The sequence below is a fragment of the Nymphalis io genome, chromosome 17 (genome assembly GCF_905147045.1).
Source record: "Nymphalis io chromosome 17, ilAglIoxx1.1, whole genome shotgun sequence".
NCBI classification, from domain to species: domain Eukaryota; kingdom Metazoa; phylum Arthropoda; class Insecta; order Lepidoptera; family Nymphalidae; genus Nymphalis; species Nymphalis io.
This window is the reverse complement of record NC_065904.1, coordinates 7,327,854-7,346,596: the sequence shown is the minus strand read 5'-3', so window position 1 is coordinate 7,346,596 and position 18,743 is coordinate 7,327,854. Positions and strand designations below refer to the sequence as shown.

Sequence of the window (18,743 nt, the reverse complement as noted above, 5' to 3'; positions counted from 1 at the left end):
TTAAATGTTATTGTACTTTTATTGGTTAATTTTTTTTTTTAAATAAAATCGCCTTGTTTAAAATATAATTGATTACCGTACAAGCTCCACAAATTCGCAGTTGATTTCGACGTAATAGAACAAAAGATGAATGATCCAAATATACATGTAGAAGTCAGACAAAGTTTCATCCGGTAGGTTAAACATCGCATCGCTAATCCGGGCGTAACATTGCAAAACGCAGAACAAACTGCTTCGCTTTGTGCTGCACTAATGAGAGCCACGTGGCTGTCCCCCGCAATGCAGACTGCACAATAAAACAATGGCTCCATAGTTGTGCACTCTGCCTTTATCCTCTAGGATAAACTATCGCATGACTCTGACTCGTTATTGGAGTACCACAAGGCGTAATTCTGGGGACACGACTGCTTGTTTTAAACAATGAACGTTACGTTATAGTTGAAATGTTATCTATAACAAGTTTTAATCATTTAATTCTTGTCTAAATTACTTGGAAAGCTATTTATGTATATTTACGAAGCTTACTTGTTTAGTTAGTTTGTATATAAATAGCTCGCTCGACTTAAGTCACGTGGTCGGGGACAATTTTAATGTAGGAATTCTGTTCTAACAATTTTAAGTTTTTAAGTTTCATTACATTTGATCTTTACGTTTTTAATAATTGTATTTAAGTAATTTTTTACCAAAATGTAACGTCTAGATGCACTTTATGTGGTGTTATGGATAATGTGCTATTTTTCGTATTGGAATCTCTAAAAATGGATCTCCACCTTATTGGAAAATATAAATATCAACAACTCTTAATATACAAAACCGGTCTCAAAATAAGCAACATAAACAACTACTGAATGAGTTTAGCCGCTTAGCCGCGTGGCGTCAATGTCATCAAACAAAACAAAATAAACATGAAGCTTTGGAGTGGTTCTACGAATGTTAGTTCTGTACTGTTGTCAGGGGGTTATAAGGTCGCTTGTTAGCGTTCAGTAACATCTGACAGCGTGATGTTAACTGTCATACTAACCTAATTGCGCGAAGACCTTGGGGCGAACGTTCTCCTGCCAGGCGGCGGCGGCAGCGGCGAGCAGAGCCGCAAACAGGGCACAGCGCAGCACGAGCATCGCACTATTCACAAGTCGTCATCACTTGGAGAGCACTCGCGGCGCGCGACTCGGCGCAACACTACGGGCAGGGCGCGCGGTGGCCAGCGGCAGACTGACGGATGAGGGAGGCCGGGGGCTGGGGGGCGCGCCTGCGCTGCCGGCGCCCCGCGGTCTCGCATGCGTCGGGCTGCGGAGTGCGGACCTCGCACGTGACGCAGCCCTCCTCACCCCAACGCACCCTCGCCTATCCTCGACCCTGCGACGTCATAATCGTGTTAAAAAACTGCCTGCATATCCTAATGAACGCTAAACCAGCAATTAAACTCTAGAGGGGCCGCCTGCTATGCTTTTGTTTATACTTTTCGGTAGGCATATTAAAAATTCGTTAGCGACATCTCAAGGGCGTGACGCTGTTCAACGAATCGTAAGGTTGTGATTACAACTTTGATGGTTACAATGGGGATGTATAGCCGCTGCGTATCGTAAGATTCCATTATTTTCCTCTCCCTAAGATAAAATAAATATTGTCTTCCTTGATTTATGATATATTTACTGATGCTTTTAGAAAACGCTAAAAAATAATAATCTAAAACGACTTAGAAAAGGTTAAATGATTAAAATCTTGTATATCGTCATTTTAAATATTCATGAAATAGTAGCCCTTAAGCATTATTTGTCAGATAAGTTATGCTCGTGATACTGTATATTATAAACTAATACCGGAAATAAAAAAACCGTACATGTATTATAAATTTTATAATCTTAGGTGTACCTAAGATTATAAAATTTATAATAAGTCTAAACTTTTATGTTCCAGAAAAGCTCGTTTGTAATTTATAAAAAACGTAATTATTATTGCAACAAATGTATGAAATAACTTTTTTCTAATTACGCACATTATAAAATTAATCAATCGTTACTAAATAAATGCGCAACGAAACCTATAGCGGAGTAAAAAAAATAATTTATTAACACAAAGTTCTAACTCCCGCGGCAAGTAAAAGAGGAGCGAAACTTTATCGAAATGAAAACTTTTTTTTCAACACTAGGGGTCCGCTGGTAGCATTTTCATTATTATCAATACGATAATGTCGTTCCCTGGTTATTTCATTGAAATAACATGGAACTCTGTCGAAATAAATCGTGTGCTATTCGTGTACCATGGATATGCATTGTATTAGAGCCGTGTGAAAATCAATAAAATAAACATTTATTGCGCTCGACTGGGAAGCCCACTGTGCATCTAAATTACGAAGAATTAACTTCCTTTAGGCAGTCATTAAGCAAAACAAACATTAACATGTTTTTAACCTTATTCTTACTTACGAAATTGTTGACTTTGTATAAACTTTGTACGCTTTTGAAATAGACATTTGTTGATAGTTCCTGACTGATTATATATAAATATATTTAAGTAAAGCAATGAATAACACGAATCGTTTTACATAAACCGTAATAAATAAAAATAAGGGTAAAATAATTACGAATCTAAAATGGCTTCCCAGATCAGTATAAAAGTTAAAAGTTTTCATTCGAATCAGTTCTTTTGCGTAATAATTATACTAGAACATTAATAGGTCAATAAAAATGTTCAGAAAATTTCCATCTAACAGAAAATCAATAAAATAACTGAAACTAACTTTCAATTTCCAACTCAACTGTTTGAGTAAAGAATTAAAAAATATATATATATTTATCGCTTATTAATTTATAAATTACTAACGCTTTACTGCGGCTTCGCTCGCATGATACACAATTGCACCATACCAAATTAAATACCATTTTTCATAGCTCTTTCTTCAAAAGAAATATTTTAATACAAAAATTTTCATTCCATTTATTGACTACCTTCGGAGTTAAATTTTTCAAATCAAATCCTCAGTTACTCTTTTATGTATAGAGATAGATAAATCAAAATCAAAAGATTTTTATTCAAATAGTTTTTTACAAGTACTTATGAATCGTCAAGCGCTACTACCGGTTATAATACAGACTTATCGGAATGTGAATTCTACCGAGAAGAACCAGCAAAAAATTCAGTAGTTACTGTTTTTATACAAAAAAATACAAATTTGTATAAATTACACACACTTACTTCCTGCACGAGATCCAGCAATCATTCAATCCACGCATTTTTGTCAGACATATATTCAGTAACAGAGTTAATAAGATTATTTTCACAATAAGATTATTTTGATAATAAGATTATTTTTTATAACTAATTAAAGCCTGCTTCGTGGCAACTCAAGTATGTACTTCGGAATTTTATTTAAAATGCGTACACCTAGCCCTAAAAACAATTGATTAATTTTATTACATATACATATATATTATATATATATATATATATATATATATATATATATATATATATATATAATATATATATATATACATATATATAATATTTGCATAAATATAGTGTGATAAAACTGTTATATTTTCAATATTCCTTAACATATGTCTCATATCACTAGCCTAAATTATAAATAGTTCGACGACACTTTTTTGAAGAGTGATAAGAAAATGAATGCAATCTTGTTCGTGCTACCATTTAAACCAAATTATTAAGAAGTTTTATCCTTTAATTCAATTTAGTTTTATTAAACAAACACTCCAGTAATATATTTTATAAGAAAAAATATTTAAGTTTATCTTGTATGCTTATAAAACTGTAACTACGGTTCTTTTATTCAGCACAATGAATGTAGTTGGATGGTTGTTGATTCTCATTGAGATTTCAAAGGCAACGTACTTACCGCGGTAGAAATATAAATTGTTATTATATTGTTTATTCTCAATTGAAGCAGTAACAATAACAGAGCTTCTAATAATATACTTGCAACTCGCCGCAGAACACATGAAATGTCAGAAAGTGAAAAGCATGTATATCTGTAACTTGTTAATTTTTCTTTTATGTTATTTTTTAGCGGAAAAGTAAATGGGTCACCTGATGGTACGTGGTCAACACCGTCGATCAATATTGGCGCTGTAATCAATATTATTCATTATTTATATCGCCAATACGCCACCAACCTTGGGAACTAAGATGTTATGTCCCTTGTGCATTATGTATGTAAACTGACTCACTCACCCTTCAACCGAAATACAACAATAATAAGTATTGCTGTTTGGCGGTAGAATATCTAGCTAGTGGGTGGTACCAACCTAGGTGCACTTGCACAAAATCCTATCACCAAATAAACACAAAGTATTGTTCTGACTTTTTTCTATTTTTTTTAAACAATAACAAATCTTAATACAGACTAAGGCCTTAAACACTTTGTTAAGTTAAACATTGATTCATCTCCTTCTGTCATTATTGATTTGAAATTTGAAAGGAACATATATGATAAAGCAACTAATATGGTTTTCGAGATATTAAATCTCAAATACTATGTTGGATGAAATCTTTATAAAGATTAAATAATCCCGTTCCCGATCATATATCCCGATATATAATCGTCACCTAGATTACTAAAAATTGGAATTTCGTATACATGTATGTCATATTATTATTAAAAATGTTTTTAATCAAATCATCGCCTATAGTTTTACCAAAGAAATTAATTATTTAATAAAGAAACCGTAACTTGGAGGTGACGAATTTTGTAATTTAATGAAACAGGGGTAGTGATTCTATGATAATGAAATAAAATAATATTTATGGGCTTAATAATTATAATTGTGCCGTAGGTTATTGATAAATCAAGACATTGAAAACGATTCATTATTTAAAATAGTAACTTATATTTGATTACTTCATTTCAATGTTGTTTTAATACGATAAATTGTGAACAAAACATTTATTGTGAACAAACTATTTTAACAGCAAATTATCTATTTCATACACTCACTCACACACAAACTCGTCAGTGTATTAGCTGTAGAGATCATCGTTTTTTTTCAATTAATTGTCATTCATTGCGTATTTTGTCATAGCGGGAAATTTAGAAGTTTTTCGCGGATGATGGGACACGTAGTTCGAAAGCCCACTCAAACCGTCACGTTATTCGTCGACCAAAAATAATAATTTTTGTTAAAGATTCCTAATCCTAAAGTCTATTGAAATATTTCGCTTTTTTGTTGAACTTATAATTTTTTCAAAATGTATAAAGTTAAATATATTTGAAAATACTTCTTCCTCTTCTTCTAAGATTGTTTTATATATCGTTAAAAATGGTTAATTCTGCAAAATTTGTGTACTATTATAATTTTTTCTGATCGACCCTACTATATTAAGGCCATGTAACGATTTCAGTATACATTACATAGCTAGATGGTATATATTTGTTTTCAACTCTTTCATGAGAGTAATTTTACTTATTGAATCAATATATTGTAAAGATAAACAAATGTAACAGACTTATAAATACAGTGTAATAAAAATCGTAGTTATAGGCGCCATTAAAAAATAGCCAAATAGGCTTATATTGGCGGACAGTATTCACGATTATCGCAAAATCCGGAAAAAAATTCACCGCCATAAAATATTCCTTTCTATGTGAAAAGAATGGGAATAACACAAAGAGTTAATGTGACAGCACAAAGGCTCTCGGTTTACGTTTCATCGTGTAACGTCATGCTTCTTGATTTGTGGCGAAGCAATGTCTAGGGCTGATGCTTTCCACAATAATACGAGAATACTTGACACATTTTTACAACGAAGGCAGACTTGGCAACTGGAATAGTAAAGAATATCATCAACGCGAAACGTCCCATTTAAGAACAAAAATAAAAAGTACCTTCACACGAAATGAGTCAAGTGGAAAGTTGCTTCTACTAAGATGTTTACAATTACATGTAACTTAAAAAGGACAGAACTTACAAGATTATTTTTGTATATAATTTTTTCGTAAAACAATATTCTTTTATATAAATAAAAGTATTTTTTTAAGTTGATTTAGTGTCTTATTCGAAAATATATTATTATATATATATATATTCTTTTAAGAAATATTTTTGTTGAGAACTATTTGGATAGTAATAGTAGGATTCGGTAGGTTTCTGATCCTTTAACATTTTTCTATTTGTTGCGCGTTATATTTAATGTCCACGAAAAAGAGAAAGAAAGAACATGGAGCTTATTCCACCATACAGGTGGGTTTGATTTTGGTACGTGTCTCCGAGACTGCGCATTTTCAAATATATCAGCGCTTCAAGCATCTGTACAGTTCTGCTGGGCATCTTTTCGCTCTCTTTCATCAAAAAACAAATTGGTCCTGATTTGAACCTGTGATCTTCAGTTAGGAACAACATTTATCTCGGCTCTAAGCGAAAGACAAATTTATTTTTAATTTATATACAAAATTAAAAACTCAATCCTGGTACAAACATCCAAACCACAATGTAAGTAAAATCAATAGAAGGACTAAAAGCTTTAGTCCGAACAATCACAGATGAAATCATAGTTTTTGACGTCACGTTATTCCATTTTAAACGTAAAAATTTTCATTAATATCAAAGTGAAATTGCAAACCAAATTAGTCGGCGCGTCGAACAAAAAGAAACAGTTTTACGAGGGCAGCGAGACCACAATGCAAATAGGGCCGGTAGCGTGCGTGGAACTTTTGGTCTACGATTAATTGCATGTGGTCTGGTTGATGCGACCACTCATTTTGCTCTCGCAGTGCTTTGTTCTTATCGAATTTAATGTTATATGAGAAAATGAACTCATCAGTCAATAATAAGATTAAACCATTTTTATGTAGTAATTCCAACGAGACTCTCAAATAAGACTGGTAACTCTTGCGTGATACTTTTGGTCTTCGACTAATTATATGTGGTCTCTTTTCTTGTGGTGTAGTTGTAGTGATTTATTTGCAACGAATTAAAATTTATACAACGTCTACAACAAATTGCAACTTGTGATGCACTTTATACAAATATGGGTAGCATATTTTTAATTTGGTCACAAAGGTATTTGCCGCAATCTCTATTTCTTTTATATGATTGTTTTATTTTTAAATTTATGTTAATATATTTTTTGTGTAATACTTTTGCACTTCAACAACTCAAAGAAGAACTGTTTAATTAAAACCACTATTTCTTATTTTCTCATTTCACTGACGGTCAATAACCTCTTGATAGCGTATACATACATATCTACGTAGAAGATTGCATATTTTTAAAAGCCAGACGAAAGATGTGAATACTAAATAACCCTAAAAGAGGGCACAAAGTATTGCGAAAATATTTATGTATAAGCTAATGCTTTTAACACACCAGTTACGCTGTCAACTCAAAGTTTAAAAAAAAACAGCTTTTAACATAAGACGTTTACTATCAACTGTCTGTAGCAAAGCTCTTATTTTACATACAAATGTTGTTTCAAAAATATCTACTAAAACGTGGGATCATTATTTAAGATGTATAATACATATATAAATATCGTATACTCGTAGATACACAAGATTGACAAAATAGAGTCAAACTATTGGCGGCATAAAAATTATGCAATTTATTTTACTAAATGAAATGTCACTGTCTTTTTCAAAATAAATCATCCTACAACAATAAAATGAGGTGCAAACGTGATAGAAATAGTTTCAAAGCTACGTCGTCATAGCTTACAAAATATCTCACTTTTAACACGCACATTGTTCCTCAATGTTTAAATTTAAATTAAATATGAATAATAGCATTGCCAATTTGACTTCAAATAATCGCTAATGTCTTATTATATTTACCAACGATTAGTTTTACAGCCGCAGTAAACAGCACAACGGCTTTTGTTGCTATTTACTATGTAAATTAGGACTTACCCATTCTAAGCGTCTACTTTGTAGTTTTTTTAAATAGTTCTTATTTCGAAGAATAACTTGAAAATTACAAAGATTTTATGTGATTTGCATATAAAATATATAAATATATATTAGAGATTTTTTACATAATTTCAAAACTTTTTCGTGATCCCGCAATGTATATTTTCACCTCTCAATAATACATCGTTTAATTTATTTTAATGAAAACTTCTTGAGGTGCCTTGCGCTGGTTTATCGTAGAGGATAGACTCGTGGCTTCGCGTCACCGATATGCTAATGTTAATATAATGAAATCGTTGAAAATACAAATAATTTATGTATTGTTTAAATTAATGAGGAGAATAATGGTTAAAATTTATGTAAATACTAACAGTATATATATATAATGTGCGGTGATGAAATTTAATTAAAAAGTTCGGTTATTTGGAAATCTTTTATAATTTATAAGATTATATAATATTTAGTGTTAAAGCCTTGTGCAAGTCTATTTGGGTAGGTACCACCCGCTCAAGACATTGTACCGCCAAACAGCAATATTTAGTACTGTTGTGATCTGGTTTGTATGGTGAGTCAGCCAGTGTAACTACAGTCACAAGGGACATAACATCTTAGTTAACAAGATTGGATTGACAATGTAAGGGATGGTTACTATTTCTTACAGTACCAGTATTTTTCATTTACCATCAAGTAGCCTAAATGTCAGTCTGGCCTAACCTATTTATATTGTATATTACCTATTTGACATAAAAAAACATAAATGCCAAAAGAGTAATTTAATAAATGTAGTGCATCCGTGTTTTTGCAGTAGGTTTTACTTTAGGCGAACATAAATTTAATTATAAAACAGTCTATTTTGTTGCGGGATAACTAACAATAAAATCATGCAATTTTTATATTTAGTTAAACTAAAACTAAAACGCAAGAATATACTAGAATTAAGAATAATATGATTCCTTTGTGCTTTGTCCAAAGTAAATTGAGTGATGTATTTCTTGCACGTTATTTTTCGTATACCAGTCATTTCAAGATCTGTTCCAATAGCTGCAGTAAATCGTACAGAATACTGACATAATGGAGCGAATGCAGCTAGTCCTGTGAAAAAGAAACGGGACCCAATCAATCTACATTTACAATCATATGAGTATCGATCCAGACGTGTAGAAGGCACAAATCTTCTTGATATTAGCTTTCTTAATATGAAATATAAAAAAAAAAAAACTATTTTATTTTTATTTAAAAAAGTCTTTATTGATCAGGTGTTTAGGTTATTTGACCATTGTTTGTTATTTATCTGTAAATAGAGTGGTAACCATATTATTTTTAATGATAACGGTAGCATTGTTGTACGAATTAAATAGCATGCGAAGTTTCACGGTTTTAGTTAATTTAATCTAACATATCTATACATTATTTGAAGCCCACGGAACTCGTTACAGTTTTAATAGCATAATCAAATATCCGCATAAAAACGCCAATACTTCGAGTAAATTTGGCATGTTGCCAAAAACGTTACGAAATTGAAACAAATCCATTAAGTTCGTTTTATAACGTCAAAAATATTTTATCGCAGTGCAGAGATCGTCAATCGAATCGTTACAGTGAATAGTTTAGAATGACTCCATTCTATATACGTAGAGGGTGACTTCCATATCGGATGATACGATTTTGTATATTCTTTGGTCTGTCCCTCGCTTTCATTACATTTGTATATATTACATTTTTGTATTGAATAAATCAATTATTCAATAAAACTCACCTTATAAATTTATTTTATTATTTGAATGTATAATGAATTTAAATCAATTTAACAGAATAATAATATTAACATGTTACTAGGCACTCATTTTTATATTACAACAAGTATAATTAACTCAAATTTACATAACATAATATTTTAATAAGTGAAATAAATAAATAAGAACATAAACAGTCGTTTCTTAATATAACTAAACTATAAAATAAACGTATTTTAAAAAATGCAGTTATGAATATAACTAATGAGAAAACCGTCGCATTAAGTTATTTGAAAGGCACGAATAGTTCCCAACCGGAGCTAGGTATGAAATTGAATTGATAGCAAACCGGCATACCGCCTTGACGTCGTCGGCTGGCGTGAAATTATCTCAGCAAGTGCAACATCTCAGATTAAGTGGCGTCGATCCTTACTACTGAATAACGTAACCGAGATCGATAGCCTGCTCCACTTCGTTGATAAAATAAACACGAAAGAAGTTAGCTTGAGAACATTATTGTCTTTGGCACGAGTGAAAATTTATGATGGCTATTCGAAGTTAATCCATTTTAGGTTTATTTCAATAAAATGTAAAAGGATTTATAAATAATAGCCTTATTACATGGCGCGTATTATAATATTATTATATTTATTACTAATTGTAATATTATACAAATAATAAATTTAAGAATAAAAAGTAGTTCAATGTACGGCATTGTTAATAATTGTATACAATCACAATTGTTAAATATTGTTGGTGTAGTTGCTAACTTTTTAGGCTTCAGTTCTGAGTCCCTGAATACTCAATATATTTTTACTCTCCCATGTCGAAGAAAAAACATAAAGCTGGTGGTCTTAAGTCTGTTCTCGTTCTAGCCGGGTCAGATTTACCGTCCCATAAAATAATAATAGAGTAAAAATAAACACTGCATTTTTGTTTGTTGTATAATATGTGCTACACAGTAACTAAACTGACTCAATATAAGTCCTCAGTAACAGTAACAGCCTGTTAATGTCCCACTGCTGGGCTAAGGCCTCCTCTCCCTTTTGAGGAGAAGGTTTGGGGGGTCCTGGTCTCCTCGGTGAGTCGTATATACGTGTCAAAACGTATATACGACATGAGATGATTTCACTTTGACCAAGTCAAGTCCTCATGATCAACTAATTATTTATTACAGTAAATACCAACATTTAAATAAATATATAATTTAATATAAAATTACATGTTTAATTTTACAGATTTAACCGAATTCACTTTATTATTTTATGTAATAATAAAATATATAATACTTACATTGCGCCAAACGATGTTATCTATATACAAAGTTTAAATAGCTTTCGATGCAATATTGATAGCACCAACTAAATACATTTATCCGTTGGTGCGTAAGTAACTTGACAGCTTTATTATAGTGCACTAGCTCTATAGATAGATGCATTATTCCATTCCAATATAATAATGTTAAGGATAAATTTCATTATTACATTACACGGATGAATATTATATTATCATAATGAAGATACTCTTTAGATGTATAGTGGGTGCTAATGTTTCTGTTAAAATAGGGACTCAAGAAATTGTGCTTTTGAAAAATTTCTATAACATATTATTATTTTAATAGATATCCGTGCAGTGACGGAGAAAGAATACATTTCACTGCCCCTCTCTTTCCCATGGGTGTCGTAAGAGGCGACTAAGGGATATCTGTGCGACCATCTGCTCATCTGGTGGAAGGATGCTAACATCCGCCTGGCTTGTTACCACCGTACGCATGGTGAAAAACTCGTGAAGTGGCTTGCAGCCGCGTTTCGAGGTCAGCCAGCGTACAGCCAGTGCCCGAGCGAGTATTGCCGCGATGGTTGTTGGTCCTGTGGAGACGGCTGTTGAACCAATGCCGGGGGAAACTGTATTGACCTGCCGGACAGGGAGACCTGAAGAAACGGCTGTTCCGCTGGCCGCCCGTGGCATAGTACAGGGGCCCGAGCGTGCCTAACCAGCTCGCGAGGCTGCCCCACCAGGCCACGCTAATCTCGGGGTGGACCGTCGTGCCGGTTGGTGACCGGAAGGTGTGGTCCCGGCGGCCACTTCCGGGGGGGTTCGGGGGCCCTTCCGTCTGGCGGATCAGTATATTTTCCCTTTTGGCAACCATTTGGGAAAACACGCCTCCATACTTTGCCCATCCCTATCATGGCAATACGTCGCTCGCTTCACGTCTCTTTTCCTTATTTTTCCAAATGGTAGCGTAATTAAGAAATAACGGTCGTTCAGCGGTGCACACTCCCACCATACCCACGCTGTTTGAGGTCGAGTTCTCTAACATCCGAGGACTCCACGCTAACCTCAACGCTGTCCACCACCATCTCGAGACAGCACGGCCAGCAATGCTGTTTCTCACGGAGACACAAATACTCCGCCCTGCCGACACCAGCTACCTTAACTATCGCGGCTACATGCTAGAAGAATCTTTTAAAGCGAAAGCCGGAGTATGCTTGTTCGTCAGGGCGGATGTTTGTTGTCACCGATTGCGCTGCTTGGAGGACCCCTCCTTCTCCATGTTGGTGGTACGTGTGGACCTGGTTCGTCAGAGTCGAGTCTACGTGTGCCTCTACAGATCCCACAATGGTGACTTGGAGACAAGCCGATTATTTGACCATCTTAGTCGGGTGGCAGATGCTGCGCAAGAGCAGTTTCCTAACGCGGAATTGGTGTTTTTGGGGGATTTTAATGCTCACCATGAATCATGGTTGAAATCCCTGCAAAACTGAGCATGCTGGAAGAACTGCTCATGCTTTTGCTCTCACACACGACTTGACTCAACTGGTTGATCAGCCCACCAGGATCCCAGACATTGATGGGCAAGCGCCTTCTCTACTGGATCTTCTGCTGACTTCTCACCCGGTGGAATATCAGGTTGTGGTTCAAGCTCCACTTGGTTCTTCGGATCACGGCCTTATATCTACCAAAGTGCCACAGGCCAAGCTGCCGCCATCAGCGGTATGCAAACGTCGCGTTTGGCACTATAAGTCGGCAGATTGGGACGGTATGCGCGATTACTATGCGTCAGTCCCTTGGAAGGAACGTTGCTTCAGTGGGAATGACCCGACAGCTAGTGTCGCTGCTGTTGCTAATGAGATCATGTTAGGAATGGAATACTACATTCCTAGCTCAGATCTCATCAATAGGGGCACGCGTAACCGTTGGTTCACTCGTGAATGTGCCGACGCTGTATCATCTAAGCAGGCGGCATATCGCGCGTGGATCAACGGCTGCATTAGTGGGGCATCTAACATTGAGTCACTGAAAGCAAACTACAATAAAAATTCCAAGTCCTGTAGGAAGGCATACACGAGAGCGGATGCACAGCGCATTGTACAGATTGGTCATGACTTTATTTCGCATCCTAGGGGCTCCCGTAGCTTCTGGCGTCTGACCAAGTCTGTGCAAAACAATTTCTGCCAACCTTCGCTGCCACCGCTCAGAAATCCGGACGGATCGCTAGCTCACAGTCCGCAGGAGAAAGCCGACCTCCTGGCTAAACTCTTTGCCGACAACTCTGTGATCGATGATTGTAGTGCGCAGCCACCAACAATACCTTCATGTGGCCACACGATGCCTGACATCAAAATCAGGCAACGTGATGTGCGTGCGGAGCTGCAATCACTCGATATACGGAAAGCTAGCGGTCCCGATGGAATACCAGCAATTGTGCTGAAGAAGTGCGCGGCGGAGCTGTCTCCTGTGTTAACGCGCCTGTTCCAACTTTCTCTCTCTTCGAGATGTGTGCCGGAGGCTTGGAGAAGAGCTAATGTGCAAGCGGTTCCCAAAAAAGGGGATCGGTCTGACCCGGCAAATTATCGGCCAATAGCTATCACCTCAGTACTTTGTAAGGTGATGGAACGGATTCTAAACAACCAACTGATCCATTACCTAGAAGATCACTGTCTAATTAATGATCGTCAGTACGGGTTTCGACCAAAACGGTCCACAGGTGATCTTCTAGCGTACGTAACTCACCTCTGGGGTGAAGCTATCGACAAGCATGGAGAATCGTTGGCTGTCAGCCTCGATATCTCTAAGGCTTTTGACAGGGTCTGGCACAGAAGTCTTCTCTCCAAGCTACCGGCATATGGTCTGCCTGCTCAGCTAAGCACCTGGATTGCCAGCTTCCTACACAAGCGTAGCGTTCGTGTTTTAGTAGATGGTTGCGCTTCTCAATTCTATGTAGTGAATGCTGGGGTCCCCCAGGGATCTGTGCTATCTCCCACACTCTTTCTTTTGCATATCAATGATATGCTCTCCCTTGGGAACATACATTGCTATGCAGATGATAGTACAGTGCATGGTGGATACCACGGACGCGCAGTGGCTGGGCGGGCGGAAACTGAGGAGAGGCGGGAGAATCTTGTCATTGAACTCCATAGGACATTAGAGCTCATCGCCAAATGGGGTTCTGATAATCTTGTTGAGTTTAATGCCAAGAAAACACAGATGTGCGCTCTCACAGCGAAAAAGTCACCATTTTACCCTCATCCCTCCCTCTGTGGCACATCGCTGATGATACAAAGCAAAATCGCCATGCTGGGGATGGACGTTCGCTGCGACCTTAGTCCAAGGGATTACATCGAGGCTATTATAAAAACAGCTTCACGAAAACTCGGAGTTCTGAACAAGGTGCGGCGTTTTTTCACGCCACAACAACTGTGCCTGTTATACAAAACACAGGTACGGTCTTGCGTTGAATATTGCTCGCACCTTTGGGATGGCTCCGCTAAGTACCTAATGGAGGCCTTGGACCGGTTGCAGCGACGTGCAGTACGCATTATTGGCGACGTGAAGGTCACAAACACCCTTGAACCTTTACAATTGCGTCGCGAGATAGCAGCACTGAGCGCTTTCTATCGTCTGTATCACGGCGAGTGCTCTGAGGAATTATTCTCTCTAATTCCTGCTTCCCCCTTCCTTCTTAAGTCCACGCGAGCTGGTTCTCGATGTCACCGCCTAACTGTGACATCAATTCCATCGCGCACAAAGAAATTTGGCAACTCCTTTCTTTGTCGCACTACCAAAAAATGGAATTCCTTACCAGCTCACGTGTTCTCCTCCTCTTACAACCCGGGTTCCTTCAAACGAGGCGTGAAGAGGCATCTTGCGGGCCGGCAAGGCGGAGACGGCTAGTACAGAACATTCTTCCCGACTGTACTGGCCGTCGTCGCGTTTGGACTCTACTACCACTTACCATCAGGTGGAGTAGAGTCATTTGCCATCCCGGGGCATATAAAAAATATATATATATATATATTAGTACGAAATGTAAAAATAAAAAAATAAACTATCGTTGATACTTATAGATCCAAGATGGCCCAGTGGATAAAAATCGTAGATAACAAAGAACGTGACTTAAAAATCCGAGCAAGCACTATTTGCATATGGTTTTCTATTTATAGCAGTTATATTATATTATTATATATAGCAGTTCTGACAAATGGGTTACAAGAAATATTAACCATTCCTTATATCGCAAATGGGCCACCGACCTTGATAACTAGAATGTCTCATCTCTTGCACCTGTAGTGGCACTGGCTCGTTCACCCTTCAAACCAAAACACAACAATAGTAAGGACTGTTGTCTGACAGTAATATATATGATGAGTGGGTGGTACCCACGGCTTACTCAAAGCCCTTCCAACTTGCATTGCTGTTTAAAGTGTGTCTTATATTATTTTAAGAGCCTGGATAATTATATTACGTAAGAACACGTACGGCTAAGGTATCTGATCCAATCTTTACATTCGAACCACGATCTCCTTTACGCTCTCTCAACCAGTTGTAATTCGTGAGAATCAAATTAACGTGTCAGTTCGCTCGTTTTTCTTCCGAAACTTGTGTTTTAGCTCTAAGATAACTTTGTTAATTAAATTTTGCATTTTTTTTTTCTTACAGAAGACGCTCAGCTCCACCTGAGTGGAATTAAGCTTTTTCATGAACTATATGAAAAAGAATTATTAGGAAAGTTCGCATACAAGATGGTAGGATGTGTTTTTTATGATTTTAATATTTATATTAATTTTTATAATAGTGTATATCGTATACGTTTATTATAAATCTAATTTTGACAATATTGTGCGAAACATTAATCTCAACATGATGAAATTTATATCTTTAAAATCGAGGAAATTACACAGCTGCCTGTTAATATGGTTACGGAGGTAGTTCCCAAAATAGAGTCTGTGCTCAGCAAGGGTTAATAAGAGGGGATGTCGTTAATTTAGCCCCGTTAAGAGGGCTGCTCGTGATATCGCGTCGAGTTACAGAAGCCTTACAGAATTACCTTGCGGTGAACGGGACCAAACTATTTAGCCTAATTAACAGAAAAATAACGTTATTTAAGTAGCTGGCTTAAAGGGTAATTGATCATTATTTAATCTTTATTATACTGTAATATTATAAATGCGAGTAAATAAGAGAAGTAATTCATTCTGTCTGTTTCGCTTTCTCAGCTAGGCCACTGAAGCGATTTTGATGAGCGTGAAGCAAGCATTCTAAGCTTTTTTATACCTGACTCCTGACCAAATCCGTAAGATTTGGCCAGGCCAAAGGGCCTGGCAAGGCAAAAAAGCCAGTGGGCAAAGCCATACACGGAAACTAGTGTTTGTATAAAAAAACATGTAATTTAGATGTATAATATTTTCAAGTAGTTTTTCTTACTAACGAAAAATTAATATAGTGCTTTTGAAAACCAATTTTAGTATACTTGACTGAAACAAAAGTTCTCTCTTTCGAAGTAAATAACCTTTTCTTAACCGATGATTGCGACTTCAAACCCAGGCAAGCACCACTGGATTTTATGTGCCTAATCCCTGTTTATAAAAAAATATCTCGTACTCGTGTAAGGAATACATCACACATGCGTTGAATAAAAATCTGCCGCATGTGAATTCATGAACTCGTACTGGAGTAGCGTGGTACAATAAGGTCCATGCCTAAAAAGCGTGGAGGCCTACACCCAGCAGTGGGACATTAATGGGCATTTACTTTTATTAACTTCAATGGAAGACCAACTGTGCAGAAAATCGTAAGTGTTGGATTACGAAGCCTTACGGTAAAGTTCAAGAAAAAAAGTGTTCCGTATCGCATTGCGACAAGTTCTGGTAAAGTAAAATAAAAGATTACGGGTTCAAGTACCTCATCACCCAATTAGTCCAATTTAAAGGTCCTATTGTTAGATGAAAGGGCATTATGAAAGTCCAATGTCTTTCGTTAAAGATAAAAATATAATTCGTGACATGATTTATAAATTATTTGATACTAGTTTTCGCTCACGGCTTCGCCTGGGCGTGTAGTGGAAAATTTGTTGGGAAGGATATGTCCTTTTCTGTACCTATGAGTTCGTGTATTCATAATTTCATGATATCGATTGAATAGCTAAGACGTGAAAACGAAAATCAAACAAATAAACAAACTCACTTACTCATATATAATATTAGTAAGGATTTGATTAGAGCCAAGATGGCTTTTTGCCGAATAAATAGATCTTGATATGGACCAAGATCATAGGTTCAAATCTGGTCAAAATCACATTATTCATTGAGTGTGTACACACACTATTAAATATGATCTAATATCTGAGCTTAAAATTCAGTGGAATTTTTATGTACTTAATTTGTGATTATAATTCATCTTGGCGGTGAAGGAAAACGTCGTGAGAAAACCTGCATGTGTCCAATTTCATTGTAATTCTGCGACATGTGTATCCACTAACCCGCATTGGAGCAGCGTGGTGGAACAAGCTCCAAACTTCCTCCTCAAAAAAAGAGGATGCTTTAGCCCGGATGTGGCACAATCATAGGCCGGTACTGTTGTTTTTACTATATTTTACATTATTTTTTAAGAAAAAAAATTGGTAGTCAACCAACCAGTGTTGCCAAGCCACACTAGAGTAGCATATATGGTCCATACATTTTTTTAAGACTTTGCCTAGCAGTGAGTCCATTACTGTCCATTTCTTCACTTAAAGTTATTTGATGCCTAAAATTTTCCTCGTTACAGTAAATATATATTATAGCACTATTTTGAAAGTGAACGACCTCATTCATAAAAGGTTCTGAAAATAGCTTTACTGAGTCAAGTGAAAGATAGAATAATAATGGAATAGATGATAAGTCCAGACAATAAAGAGCTCATCAGAAATACGAGAGTAGCTTGAACTCACTTAAGAATAACTAAATATAAAATTACCTCACGGTAGTTAATCGCAATGTAACTTATTTATTTTGTTAATTGCTAATAATATTAATATTCTTTGAAAATACCTTAAGTATTTACAACGATAAATCTTTTAAATGTCTTAAGAAAAATAAGGGCCGAAGATCGGGGGCAGTGGCGTACACTGAGACAGGATGAACGAACACTTGACGAACATGGATTTTTAAGGGACCGAACATATTTATTATTCATGAACCTTTGTGTGGCTAAAATACTTCATCATTATCTTAATAACTAATACATTTTTGCTATTTGCAAACGAATCATGACGTGCCCTTTTCAAAAATATTCCATCTTATATAGCAGACCTATATAACGAAGTCTTATATGAAGTCGCAGACGATAAAACAAAAACAAATTATATTAACTCATGTAATTATACCATCCCCAGAGAAAGTATGCATTCAAGATCCCTACAACCATAAAAATAAAGTGCAATATAAAATTTTACACACCCTATGCTATACTAAGGGATTTTAAGATTCGCTACACTGAACGGTATTTTTATTGACTATCTAATATAATAAAAAGAAACAGTCCGTAATAGTAATAAGATAAAAATAAACATAATTAATATCTTTATTATATTTATAAAATAGATAATCTCACCGCTTTTGTATATTATACCGTAGTATTTCAAAATTATTAAATGAATGAGCAATTTCTCAGTTAATATGAGATTTACAATAGCAATGGTAAAGTAAGTACTAATTCTAAAGCGTATACGATAATATTTCATTTGCAAAATACATTATAAAATAGTGTGGTTTTTATACTTTATTGTTATCGGGAAGTGCTCGAATGTCAGTAAGTTAGCGGTAACGTAAGCTGCATTAATTTATAACTAAGAAAGTACTGATCTAATTTCGTTAAAAAAAAGGCGA

The 18,743-nt window shown here is 35.8% G+C and overlaps 1 protein-coding gene across 2 annotated transcripts in view; it reads right to left on the bottom strand.

Moving 5' to 3' along the window:
* The window catches only part of LOC126774824 (semaphorin-1A), a 360,413-nt gene that overhangs the window by 329,587 nt on the left and 12,083 nt on the right, over positions 1-18,743 (bottom strand). For both annotated transcript variants that reach the window (XM_050496449.1, XM_050496450.1), the window contains exon 2: positions 1,022-1,356. In XM_050496449.1, coding sequence (XP_050352406.1) covers positions 1,022-1,118 — 97 coding nt within the window. In that variant the 5' untranslated portion in view covers positions 1,119-1,356. The remainder of the gene's footprint in view (positions 1-1,021; positions 1,357-18,743) is intronic.